The 13,559-nt window shown below is 43.2% G+C and overlaps 1 protein-coding gene across 1 annotated transcript; it reads left to right on the top strand.

The window, feature by feature from the left end:
• The first annotated feature begins 657 nt into the window (after window positions 1-657).
• On the top strand, window positions 658-4,656 carry Rtp2 (receptor transporter protein 2). Its single transcript, XM_005330985.3, has 2 exons — window positions 658-857; window positions 4,059-4,656. The coding sequence occupies exons 1-2, from the start codon at window positions 694-696 to the stop codon at window positions 4,570-4,572; spliced, it is 678 nt and encodes a 225-aa protein (XP_005331042.1). The 5' UTR covers window positions 658-693; the 3' UTR covers window positions 4,573-4,656.
• The last annotated feature ends 8,903 nt before the right edge of the window (window positions 4,657-13,559 follow it).

Genomic DNA, 13,559 nt, shown 5'->3' with positions numbered 1-13,559 from the left:
TTCTACCTCACCAACCCGTCTGAAATTTCCCTGAGCCAAGGGACCACATGTTACTTCTCAATCTCCCTGTGTTAGCTCAACAGGGTTGTAATAAATGAACAAATGGGCTTGGTTTCAGAAGGCCTGGATCTGCATTCTGGATGAACCACTTAGGGGCTGAATAAGCTCGTTTCCTGATCTGACTTGGACAGCACACAGGTCAAGCAACTTGTTCTTGGCACATGGTAAATGATGGTCATAGCACATTGATTGGTTGGGAAGAGCAGGCTCTGCTTATTGCTGTTCCTCCCTGACTCCCTGGAGTGTCATAGTTACCACAGCATGAATGTGGAGAAAACCTGGAAGGTAGTAGGGTAGGGCAGGGCCATCACATAGTGCCTGCTTCCTGAAGACCCATGGAGGCCTGGATGAGTATGGTCTGGGTTTGGTCTTTCCAGCCTGCTTGCTGTCCTTAGTGTCACTACTCAATTCTGCCTCTGAAGCCTCTCTCAGGGCCCTGGTTCCCCTTAGGGTTTCCTTCCTTCCCAGCCCTGGCCCTTGGTGCCCTGGCTTGCTGCCATGGTAACAGCTTCCAGGGTGACAAAGGAAGGAGCTGGGTCCTGTTGATGAGGATTTTCAGAACAGAGCTGAGCTGTGCTGCACCCATCCAGGCTCCCTCTTTATTCTCAAACTTGCATTCCTGCCAACAGGACCATGTGTACCAGCCTGACCATTTGTGAGTGGAAGAAAGTCTTCTATGAGAAGATGGAGGTAGCAAAGCCGGCTGACAGCTGGGAACTCATCATAGACCCCAACCTCAAGCCCAATGAGCTGGCCCCTGGCTGGAAGCAGTACCTAGAGCAGCACGCCTCAGGCAGGTGAGAGGCCCAGTGGGGAGAAGCCCTGCATGCAGCCCCTGGGTCACAGCCCTGGGCCACCATCCAAGGAGAGACAGAGGTGGGGCTGTGGTTACTCTCACTCCGTGTTAATTCAGGTTGGGGAGCAGAGAAAGGAGTTCAGGTGCTCCACAGAGGCCCTGGTTCTAATGGTAGACTCCCTGGGTGGCACTGGGCAGGTTACATTTCATCTTTGGGTCTCTGTTTTCCACAATGAACAAAAAGCTTCAATGCTTCTGCAATCTCTGTCAAAGTGTGGCTGGAATGGGGGGTTCTGAGGTCCATTGGAAAAAGAGAAGCTGGTCCTCTGGTCCTAGGTCTGCTTGTTCAGTAAATTAAAGGCAACTTGATTTGAATACAGGAATAGTTATTGACCATCAGTTATGTGATAGAAAATAGCTCTATAGCTAAATAGCTCTGTGAGCTTGGGCAAGTCTCTCTCTTCTCTGGCTCTCAGTTTCCACATTTGCAAAATGAGGGTAGTGGCCTTAGATGATGATCAATCAGATGTCTTTTATTTCTCTTATCTATGAGTTTGTGACAAAAAGGCTTAACTTTGGGTAGGACTTCCCTTAGATCATTAAGGCCCAGGGCCTGTAATTTGGAACTGGGACCACAAAATTCCCTGCCCAAACTGTCTCAAGTCCACCAACAGGGTATCTGCACAGGTCTTTGAATCCCCTTCTATGTCTGTCTACACCTCCAAAACACCTCCACCACCTACTGTCCTCCTTGGGTTTTTGAATCCCCAAAGAAGACAGTAGGTGGTGGAGGTGTTTTGGAGGTGTGGACAGAACATAGAAGCAGAGACTGGGTTGTTCACACTGGTGTATATGTGAAGCCCCTTATGGTGCAGAATGGTTCTAAGGGTGGAAACAGAAGGCGGTAGGCTGTAGGTAGGGAGTTTATTTTAACTCTTGCTTCAAGATCTGCAAACATTAGATTGAACCTGCATTTTTTTTTCTTTCAGTACTTGAGATTCTCCAGGGACAATTTACCATGGAGCTACAACCCTAGCCCCCCCCCCCTTTTTTTTTATTGATACAGGGTTTAAGTTGCTTAGGGCCTCACTAAATTGTTGGGGTTGACTTGCACCTCCTGAGCTGGTAAGATTACAGGCATGAACTACTGAGCTCAGAGAAAGTTAAGCTGTTAACTTAAGAGAGACTTGCCCAAGCTCACAGAGCTATTTAGCTATAGAGCTATTTTCTATCACATAACTGATGGTCAATAACTATTCCTGTATTCACTTAACTAGCTGTGTGTACATGGATGACTCTCTCATTCTCTGTGCTTCTATCTCAACTCAGTAAAGTAATTTGTAACTAATCCCCACCCCTTTACCCAGGTCTAAAATGTTTGGATTTTAGATTTGGGGTCTGGCTTGAGCGAGAGGAAACATTTTGTATTGAACTGTATTGGATTATTTATTTTTTGTATTGGATTATTTTAAAAGGTGTTGGTTGGGCATGGTGACACACATACCTGTAATCCCAGTGACTTGGAAGGCTGAGACATGAGAATCACTAATTCAAAGCCATTCTCAGCAACAGCGAGGCACTAAGCAACTCAGTGAGCCCCTGTCTCTAAATACAATACAAAATAGGGCAGGGGATGTGGCTCAGTGGTTGAGTGCCCTTGAGTTCAATCCCCAGTACAAAAAAAAAAAAAAAAGTATGGAAGGAGAAGACTGAAAACATAAAGCATTTGAGTTTCTTGGAGGAAGGAATGCAAAGAGGTGGAGATTTGGGTGTGAGGACTCAGGATTTTAGGAACTGAGTTGGACAGGTTCTTGTTTCCTCTTGGCCTCAGGGCTCAACTGATGCTGTTCCAGAGTGGTCACCTGTGGCTCCCAGCTAGCCTCAAGGAGGTTGGAGAATGGCTATTCCTATGCTTATTCTCATATGCATATACTCATATAAAGTGAGTGCATATACTTACTTCATCTTTGAGTTTTCCTATGGGGTGAGTGTTGGGGATGGGCTTCTGTTTCAGGGTCAGTCAAGCTCCTCGCCCTGTCAACCTTGTTTCAGGTGGTGCTGAGGACTGTTCTGTGGTCATGTTGTTAGAGGCCTCCAGGGATCAGGGGCTGGCTGATTCATCTCTTACCCTCAGCCTGGACTGATTAGTGCTTGAAATACAGCACAAGCTGAGTGGTGCCTGCTGGGCTGAATTGAATTCATCATCAGAGATCTTTCAAGGCCATTATACACTGAGTGTAGAAAAGGCCAGAAACAGCCCAGTGGACACCAGATAGCATCTGAAGACTCAGTCACAGGGTCCTAGAAAGGGTTCATCTTAGGGATGGAAGGCACTTATCTAGAGTTAACAAATGTTCCAACACTGGAGATGTGCAAACATTGGTGAGAGCAGGAGGAGTGGGGATTGGCTAGATGAGCCCCAGGCCTCTTCCTCTGCACTTCCTGAGGCTGGGACTCTAGAGTCCCAGGTTAGATAAAGTGTTCTGTATATATGTGTATGAGAGGTGATGATGGAATAAGTATCTAGATCTACTTTTCAGGTGCTCATTGAGAGGCTGAAGTGGGATCTAGTGATTACTTGTCCAGCGACAGGGGAGAGTTTGTTGTCAAGATATAGGGATCAGACTTGGTAGTCCTTCTGTGATCCAGTCTTTCATCACCCCCTCTGTCCATCCTTCTCAGTGGTTTACTAAAGACCTACAGTGTACCAGAATCTGTGCTTAGCTTCTCTTCTCCAAGCAAGCAAGGAAGATGCATGAGTCAGATGGTGCAGGCCATCCTCTTTATCATAGTTACAGGAAGGCTGAGTGGAGAGACCCTTATTGGATACCATCACATTACATTTCACAGATGGGAAATGAGGCCTAGAGAAGGGGAGTGACCTGTGTAGCATTCAGGTGCAAACCCTGCATGCATTAGGCTTGGGAAAGCTGAGGGGCTGCAGGAAGGCATGCAGAAAGCTCACCATAGACCACTGCTGGTTGCCAGATGGCTCCAGTGCGAGGCTCCTGAGAGCGCTGCCCTAATCCCAAGGGACCAGAAGGAAGTGGTTGCTGGCCAACCTCAGTGCGTTAATGAACCTATAAGTGGTAAACACTTCCATTCCCAGGCTCAGGTGCACAGGCCTTTCCTTTCTGAGTTTCCCAGGGTGGGATGTCACCGGCAGGCTCACCTTTTCCATTCCTCCTTCCCTATCCTGCAGGTTCCACTGTTCCTGGTGCTGGCACACTTGGCAGTCGGCCAACATTGTTATTCTCTTCCACATGCACCTGGATAGAACGCAACGGATGGGATCAGTGCGCATGCGCATCTTCAAGCAGCTTTGCTTTGAGTGCGGCACCGCGAGGCTGGATGAGTCCAGCATGCTGGAGGAGAACATTGAGGGCCTGGTGGACAACCTCATCACCAGCCTGCGCGAGCAGTGCTACGAGGAGGACGGCGGCCAGTACCGCATCCACGTGGCCAGCCGTCCTGACAGAGGACCACACAGAAGTGAATTCTGTGAGGCCTGCCAGGAGGGCATCATGCACTGGAAGCCCAGCGAGAAGCTGCTGGAGGAAGAGGCGACAGACGCCTTCTCTGATACCTCCAAGCCGAGGGCCCAGGCTGGCTTCGGCTACAACTTCTTCTCCCTTCGCTGGTGCCTCCTCTGGGGCTCCCTCTGCCTGCTCATAGTGTACCTGCAGGTCTCCTTCCGCAGCCCCGCCTTCTTTTAAAAGACAAAGGGTTGAGTGGGGTCAATCCGGCTCTGATTCTGCTACAGATTTTATAACCCTAGACAACTCACTCACCTGTCTTGAATTCAGTTTATTCCTCTGTAGAAAGAAGGGTCTGCATTAGGAATTTTAATGGTCTTCCCATTAAATTTTCCAGTAAAGACGGGTAGTGGAGAAAGATCTAATAGGTTTTGGAATTTACCAGGTTTGGTAAGATACTAAGTCCACAGAGAGAGAGAGAGAAATAACTCTCTTCTTTCGCCCCTCCACCTCCATCTTTAGCCCCCCTTTTGCTTTATTTCCATATCCATTAGATCCCAGCTAGACCTTGCCTCATTCTCATGATCATCTTCAACTGCCCTGACAGTCTTGCTTTGGCTTCCTCTGGAGAGAGCAGTAGTTCCCACGGAGTATATAGGGGCAAAGTCACCTGATCCCTCTCTGGTAGAGCTTTTTCCTACCATTGTGAAGCAATCAGTTTTTTACTCTGATGCCAGGGTCTGCTTGGGTTGGATGGTCTAGAGCTGCACTGCCCAATATGTTAGCCACTGGCCATATGTGGCAATTTCAATTTAATTAAAATGAAATAAATTTAAAATTCAATTCTTCAGTCTCACCCAGCTTAGTTAGGCCAGTACAGTGTGTGCCCGCATGGGGCCATTGTGTAACTGCAGAAAATGGTGGTTGCTAGTAGGATGAATATCAAGGACCTCAAGAATCATTCCTATGATTTCCAGAGACTGTCCGTCCTCTGCCTGAGTCCACCTTGGGAATCTCAAGGCAACATAAAGGGACAGAATTGGAATGAAGTGGCACCTGCCAGCATCTCTGTGGTCTGTGGGTCTAGGAAGAGACTACCAAAATTGTGTCATGAGGGAGAGTCATGCCTGAGACGGGCAGTGAAGCTGGGGCACCTGGGGTGGAGGGATGAAGAGGTGGTGAAAATGGAAGCGAGGGTTAGGGGCCTCGAAAAGTGAATGCGGATGGGGATAATTCTAAAGAGAAATCTGTTTTACTTCTTTACCAGCTCATTTTTCTCAGTGTATAAAAATAGTATGTACATATATAAAGACACAGGCGTCTTTTCCTTGTTTAACTAGAGTGACCCTTCTCTGACTTGCCTTTAACATGATGTATCTACCGCATTTTCTACTCCTTGAGGATTTTATAACAGTGCTTATTCTTCCATCCTTTATTTCTTTTTTCTCTATACTGTAATATTCTTTCTGTAATATTCTTTTCTCTCACTTGTCCTTTATATGTGGAGGGTCCCCAAGATTCTCTTCTCATTCTGCTTGTATGCACTCAATAACATACCCACTTACAACTTAAGTTTCACTGCACATGAGCTCCTGGTCTTTATAGCTTTTCTGAGTATTCCCAATGAGCTCCAGACCCACAGACTAATTAACCTGTCCACTGGGAGCTCCTCTCAGAAGCAGTATGACCAAAACTGAGCTCATCCATTTGCCATCACAAACCACTCCTCTTCTTTTCAGAGATCTGACAGTATCCCTGGATCCTCCTTCATCATTCTACCCAACCCCACACTAGTTGGTTATCACATCTCATATCCTGTTGATTGTTCTTCCCAAGTACCTCCAGGGTTGATCTCCTTTATTTCCTTCCCACTTACTGCTGTCCAGACTTGGTTATTAGTGTCTTTTGCCTTAGTTGCCTCTTAATCGCTATGCCTGTAGCCTCTTCCCTTACAACTCACCCTGCCACTGTCCTGGGGTGATTTTCTAATGATCAGATATAATCAGCACACTCCTTTGCTTAGATTCCTCCAGAGCTCCCTCCTGCTGAGGGATGAGGCATAGTCTCATTAGCCAAGCACACCTCATTTCCCAGATAATAATAATGCATAATATTCAGTGAGAAGGAGCTCAATAAGCACTTGCTATTATATTTATTGTGTGTGAGATATTGTCTAAACACTTTATGTGCCCTGTCTCATTTAATTCTGTGAACAACCCTTTGAGGCAAGTTAGTCCCATGTATGGCTGAAGCTTGAAGATGTTAAGAAACTTGTTTTCAGTGACCTACATGGTGAGTTGAAATGCTAAGGTAGAAATCCAGGGTCTCTCTGATTCCAGAACATGAGTTCTCAATCACTGTGCTTCCTACACCTGGGATCAAGTCATTGTTCTTCCTGCTCTGCTGTCTAGTTTCCCTGGGTCACCTTCACCAACTGATCTTCAGAAGTTTCCTCTCCTGGAAAGCCCCGACAGGGTTGAGATCCCACTACCTTGAAGCCATCTCTGCTATGGCCCTAATCATGTTGAATTGTCATTGCTTGCTTGTGTGTGTGTCTGCCCATCACTGTGTTTTTTTTTTTTTTTTTTGTCTTTCTATTCCCAGTGCCTGGCACAGAGTAACTGTTCAATTAGCATGGTTGACTGACTAAATTCTTGTCTTATTGAATGTGGCATTTCCTACTACTCCCTCCTGCACCAAGTATGTATGTTCCATGTACTACGATTCCCCAAGGATTTCTTGTCACTGTGCCTGCTGTTATTTTTTTCTTCTTAATAACAACCTATGATTTGGACATGATAATATAATATTAATATAGACAGAAAACCAAGGTTTAGTGAGATGTTAAGTCTCATAAGACTTGTGAGCTAGTTAATTTGAACAGAAGCCTAGACTGTTAGGAAATGAAGAGTTAAGCTTGTCTGAGCTACCCAACACATATTGAGATTCAGTTCAAATATTGGGCAAGTACCACAGTGACTTGCCACAGGGCAGAGTTGATTCACTAACATCTGGATGACAGCTGGTCTTCAGATCAGTATCTGAAAACAAGGAGGGAGTTGGACTTCTTGAAGCCTAGAAAGAGATGTCTGAGAAATGTGCAAAAATTGCTGGCAGTGCAATTGACAATGATCCAGTGCTCATGTACCTTTGTTGCTGAAAAATGGAATGGATATTTGCTTCCCCCTCTGGTGAGGTAGTGTGGCAGGTCAAGAGTCCCCTCCCTTTTCGGATTCTATATATACACTGCACCTGTCTCTGTGTTGCAAGAAGGCAGTGTTTTATAAGCCTTTGTACATCTTTGAGCTAATTTTGCACCATTAAGTAAGCAGATATGAGTTTCACTGGTTACTGGATGGCAGCTGTTTGTAGAATTCCTGGTGAAGAGGACAGTAAGGTTTAAGAAAAAGTGGTGTGCTGGGACTCAGAAATCTGGGAATTCATCCAAAATACAGTGGAATGAGTCAGGACAAAATCATTACACTCTTGGAAAAAGTGACATGAAATATGTCTTAAGGAATATAACGGTATTCCTTCGTTTTAATTCAGAACTCAGCATTCATATGTTTTGTTGTTTTATTCCTGGCTTGTCTAAATTCCAAGATCACAAAGATAAGTAAAAATAGCCTTTGATTTGGAGGGCTTGAATTGGGGAGAATCCAATGTGTGTAAGTTAATGCTGAGCTAGGGAAGGGGAGAAACTGATCATATTTTGGGGATAGGGAATTAAAAGTTTTTCTTGGACCAGGAGATAAGAGAGCATGTGTTTGGGAGGATATGTAGAAGTAGGTCAGGAAGCCATTGCTGGACTGGAAGCTAAGTACATTCCGGGCTAGGTGAAGAATAAGGAAGGTCTAAAGGCAGAGCTTATTTCAAGCTCAGAAAACAGTAATCAACCAAGTCGCAAAAGAAGGCAGGAGGGTAGAATACAAGAGAAAGGAATTTTGGGATCTGGAAGCACAGGCTAGAAATAGGACAAAAGAACAAGGTGGTCTGGATGTTATGGTTTGTATATGAAGTGCTCCCCAAAGCTCCTGTGTTAATCCAAGAGGTGAAGTGATTACATTGTGAAAGATTTAATCTAATCAGTCTATCCTAGTTTGAATGGACTGGGTAGTTAACTGTATGCAGGGGGGCATAGCAAGAGGAGGTGGGTCACTGGGGTTGTGTCCTGGAAGAGTTCTTCCTTTTTGTCCCTCTCCACCTTCTCTCTCTCTACTTCTGGGATCCTGTGAAAGGAGAATTCCTTCACTTTGCCCTTTCACTATGATGTTCTGCCTCACAATGGGCCCAGAGCAATGGACTCAGCCAACTATAGACTAATCCTCTGGAATCATAAACCAAAATAAAAATTTCCTCCTCTAGGTTGTTCTTATTGGGTATTTTGGTCATAGCGATGAAAAGCTGGCTAATACATTGGATTTGGGTGGAGACAGCTCTCTTGGCTCAAGTAAGGGGTAAAGTTGTTTTGTTGCTCAGGAGGATTTCAATTTTATGAGATATTTTATTGTCATTTTAATAAATTTTCTTTAAAAGCAAAAACAATGTGCTGAACAACTCTCTCTTGCACCTTTGTCAAACATTTTAATGCCTACATATATTGCACTATATGTGTATGAAAGAGGCATTCAGTTATTTCCCTTATTATGATCTTTCTCCATCCATACATGTTTCTTGCCCAAGTAGTTGAGAATAGTCTTAGTTTTCATCTTTTGGTATAGAAATAAATATTTTCTTCAAGTGTCTGTGGGCAATGATAATTTGGGCTGCAAATGACAAGCTAGTTACTTCAGTCAAATAACACAAAGTTTTGTTTATTTAATGCTGAAAAATCAAGTAAATTAGTTTAATAATCAATTAGGCTGCTTGTTTCTGGTCTCAATTATTCACAAATGTTGAACTCAACTGAAAACAAGTACAGATGATTTTCCTTTTTCCTTTCATCCCTTTCATTTGTTTCAATAACAATGAATTACTTCCTTAAAGATTTAAATATTCATATATCCGTTATATCCATAATGCATCCATTAAGAAACATGAAATGTTCCTAAAAAATGAAATATATAACTTTTAAATTTTTTGTTTTAAAAAATGTTTTATTGACACATAGTATTTATATACATTTATAATATACCATTTGATGTTTTGATTTACATACATATTGGATAATCATCAACTCAGGGCAATTAACATATCCATACCTTAAACTGGTATCCTTTCTTCCTTCCTTTGGAACCGGGAATGAACTCAGTGGAACTTAACCACTCAGCCACATTCCCAAATCTATTTTGTATTTTATTTGGAGGGTCTCACTGAGCTGCTTAGTGCCCTGCTAAATTGCTTTGAATTCACAATCCTCCTGCCTCAGCCTCCTGAGCTGCTGGAATTATAGGCGCCCCCTACGGCGCCGGACTGTATCATTTTTTTATGGTGAATACATTCAAAAGTCTCTGCTACATTTTAAGAAATATAATTCATTATTACATAATAATTTTTACATATATATATACATATATGTGTGTATGTTCATTTACATTATTGATAAACATGGAACCATGGAAATGACTGGAATTCTTATCAGAAATGATGTAAGATAGAAGGTAGTAAAAATAACATTTTTAAAGTGTCCCAAGGGAAAAGCATAGTAAAAGTCAAAATCTCACATTTGGAAAAAACTCTTCAGGAAGGAAACTAAAATAATTTCCTATAAAGAAATGCTAGGCAAGCCAGTTCTGGCATGGTGAGAAACAGCGTGGCCTTCTGCCTGGGCCCCAGGCTGGAGGGTGACACCAGGAGCCCCTGGACAGGCCACAAGGCCTGTGCCCTGCAGACACCCGGAGCTCCCGCTGTGACTACTGGCTAGCTGGCCCAGGCTGGGAAGGACCCATGAAGCTTCCCTGGCCCTCTCACCTGGAAAACCTGATGGTGGCGGTAACCTTTGGCCCCGAACCCAGGACCCACGGGCTGCTGGGTCTCCTGGCCCAATCCTGTCAGTCCCAGCGGAAGCCGCTGCTGAGGACGAGGCATCTTTGAGTGATGGCGGGAGTGGCATGGCATGGTGAGAATGGCGTCCCCCTGAACTCTACGGGGGCCTCATAAGGCCAGTGGGTGCCCGAAAGCTCAGCCACGCGTTGGACAGCTGAGCCGCGAAGACCAAAGCCCTCAATGACCACCATAAAAACTCCACGTGACTGGAATGCATGCTCCGCGAGACCGGCATTTGGTCTCGCGAGACCGACCCTTGATCCCGCGAGACCGGTGCCTGGAGATTCTTGTCCAGTGATATTGGCTCGTGGTTCCGCGAGACCCTGCTCGAGTTAGCAGTGCGCGGCAGTTGGCAGTTGATGTTCCTTCTATGAAAGAGAAAAGGTAGAGTAACATACCATATGTGACCAATTCGAAATGGCCACCTTTTGAGAGGATTTACTGGTCGTTCATAGAAGGCCTGCGTATATACTATGAAAACACTGCTCTCCACTTGCCCCTCCAACCTTTTAAAGATTTTGCTACATCTGGACATTCTAAACGTCAAGAGGCAGCGGACATATGATAGAGTTAGAAAATAACGTCTTGTGAAGATGCCCATTTGTTTTTTAAAAAACAGAAGTGCCTTTGAAATGGATTTGTTAGACCACCTCTAGGATCGGCGCTTGTCCGCCTTTGTTACCTGGATTAGGGACATGGAGAAGACTTTGACCACGAGAGGGAGGTCCTGTGCCAGAGAGGTTTTATGTAAAAGACATTTTCCTATTGTAATCATTGTTGTGTATTTGCATTTTGTTCCTCATTACTGTATATCTAGTTGACAATGCTAAGTACTTTTCTTCTTTTGTTTTAATATCTAGACTTTCTAGATGTTCTAAAGTGCCTGGAATATGTTAAAAGTAGAAGTGGTAAAATATAACATATTTTGTAAATTTCTTTTTTGTTAAAATTTTATTTGGGCAGGGGGAAATAGCCAACCTCCTATTAAGTAGTACACCTTGTGTGCTGGTTCTCCAGAGCATCATGCAAGTGTGCCTACGATCGGGGCTAGAGTGGTTCCTCATGTCTATGGGTTTTGATTTACTTTGCTGTGTATGTAGTGGATAGAAAAGATAAATGAATCCTAATCTACATGTAGTCTTTCTAGATGTTAAAGAGGTTGCCAGTGTATGACAAAAGTAGAATTAGTAAACAAATTTTGTATATTTTGTGTTAAAATTTCTAGGAAGGATTGTCTTCTGAAAATATGAGTTTTGTAGCCTACTTGGTCCACGAAGGACCAGAATGCTCATATTTTAAAGACATATTCAAATTAGAACTATTGTTCCATGTGTGCAGTTTATTCAAAACTGTCATGTATATAGTGGACAAATTGAGTCCTTACTTGAAACATCTAGTCTCTCTACATGTTTAGAAGTGCCCAATGTATGTTAAATGTAGAGGTAGTAAAATATCACTTTGTAAATATCTTTTTGCTAAAATTCATATGAAATATTGTCTTTTGGGAATGGAACTGTTAAACCATCTCTGCAAGCAGTATAGTACTATATACTTGTTCAGTGATGTGGACAAGGTGAGAGGGAAGCAATTTCAAAAGATAAAATGTTAGTATGTTCATACTTGGATATTTTCAGACATCAGTTTTCTGTATGTTTTGAGAATTTTGTTTTGCTGTGTATATAGTGTATATAAGGGACAGATAAGTCCCAAATTTGCAACATGTAGTTTCTAGAGGTCAAAGAAGTTGCCAAGGTATGACCAAGTAGTTACTAAAATTAGCACATTTTTGTATATTTTGGGTTAAAGTTCATAGGAAAGCTTATCCTTTGTAAATGACTTTTGGATATGAAGTGGTTCAACCATCTCTAAGCCTTACTGTGCCTGTACTTGTGCACTGGACTGAAAGTAGGAGGAAGTGAGGAGGGAAAGGATCAAGGTCAAAATGGTCATATTAGAAAATACCTCAGAATATGACTATTGCTACATGTGCAATTTTATTTACCAGTGCCATGTACATAGTGGATACGTTCTTATTTGTAATATCTAGTCCTTCTATATATTTAGAAGTGTTTGACATATTTTAAGAAAAGAAGTAGTAAAATAAAACATTTTGTGAATAACTTTAAAAGAAAAAAGGAAGAAAAGCTAGGGGACTAGGAAAAGCTGATATAACAGATACATGATTATACAGATTATATGGATTGATGTAGAGTAATTATATTCAACACCTCTTCATGAAATCTCTCGGGTAAGATGGATGAGGGAGTATTATGGGTTGAATTATAACTCCCAAAGACAGGTGTAGGATTAAAACTCCACACCTAAGAATAAGGTCTTTTTTTTTTTTTTTTTTTTTGAGAAATGACATTGTTATCGAGTCATTACCTAAGATGACCTCAGAGAAGCTAGGATGAACTCATGGTTCAGCCTGCCTCACCACCTAATAAGGAGAGTGAAGTGGACTCTTGCTTCCATGTGGCTTGTGTTCTTGCAAGGAGGGCAGAATAAGTTTTGATTCAGTGTGATTTATATTGTTATATGACATTTTCACTTCTATTGAGTTGATGTTTATAGTGAAACATTTTAATTTTTGTACTTCCCACTTTGGGTACAATCTATGGGTATTTCTTTGTGGTTCCCATGGGGGAAGCATTTAATACGAAAAAGGGACACCACCCTGATGGGAATATGCAGCAGGGCAACTTCAGTAGTGCAAAGAACTCTGCTGCTATGCCTCTCCCATCCCTACCCCCACAGTCAGTGATGTCACAATGTTATTTGTGTATGTACTGTGTTCAGTATCATAGAATATAGTTGGGGATTACTCTAAAATTATTCTCTTACATATTATAGAACACAAATGCAGCACTAGCCTTTATAATTGTCACAAAGAGTCCAGCTCGTGCTGTGAGTCGTCCCTCACGGACCATTATTGTGTCCTGAGGACCATTGGGGAGGGGAGCTTTGGGAAGTTGGTGCTAGTTCACCATCTTCTGACACAGACAGAGGTGGCAGTGAAAGTTGAGCCAAAGACAGAGGGGAATGAGCCCATGCCCTGCCAACACGACTGGTTGATGGACCTGGAACACCAAAATGTGATACAGCTCTTCCAGGTCATTGAGATTATCCACAATGTGTACCTCATCATGGAGTATGCAGGTGGGGGACAATTTTCGCATTGCATCCCGCAGGCTGGTGGCATACAGAGAAGGTCTGCGGGGTGTTCAGACAGATGGTGCATG

The sequence above is a fragment of the Ictidomys tridecemlineatus genome, chromosome 3 (assembly GCF_052094955.1).
Source record: "Ictidomys tridecemlineatus isolate mIctTri1 chromosome 3, mIctTri1.hap1, whole genome shotgun sequence".
Lineage (NCBI taxonomy): Eukaryota > Metazoa > Chordata > Mammalia > Rodentia > Sciuridae > Ictidomys > Ictidomys tridecemlineatus.
This window is presented reverse-complemented; position numbering and strand designations above follow the sequence as displayed.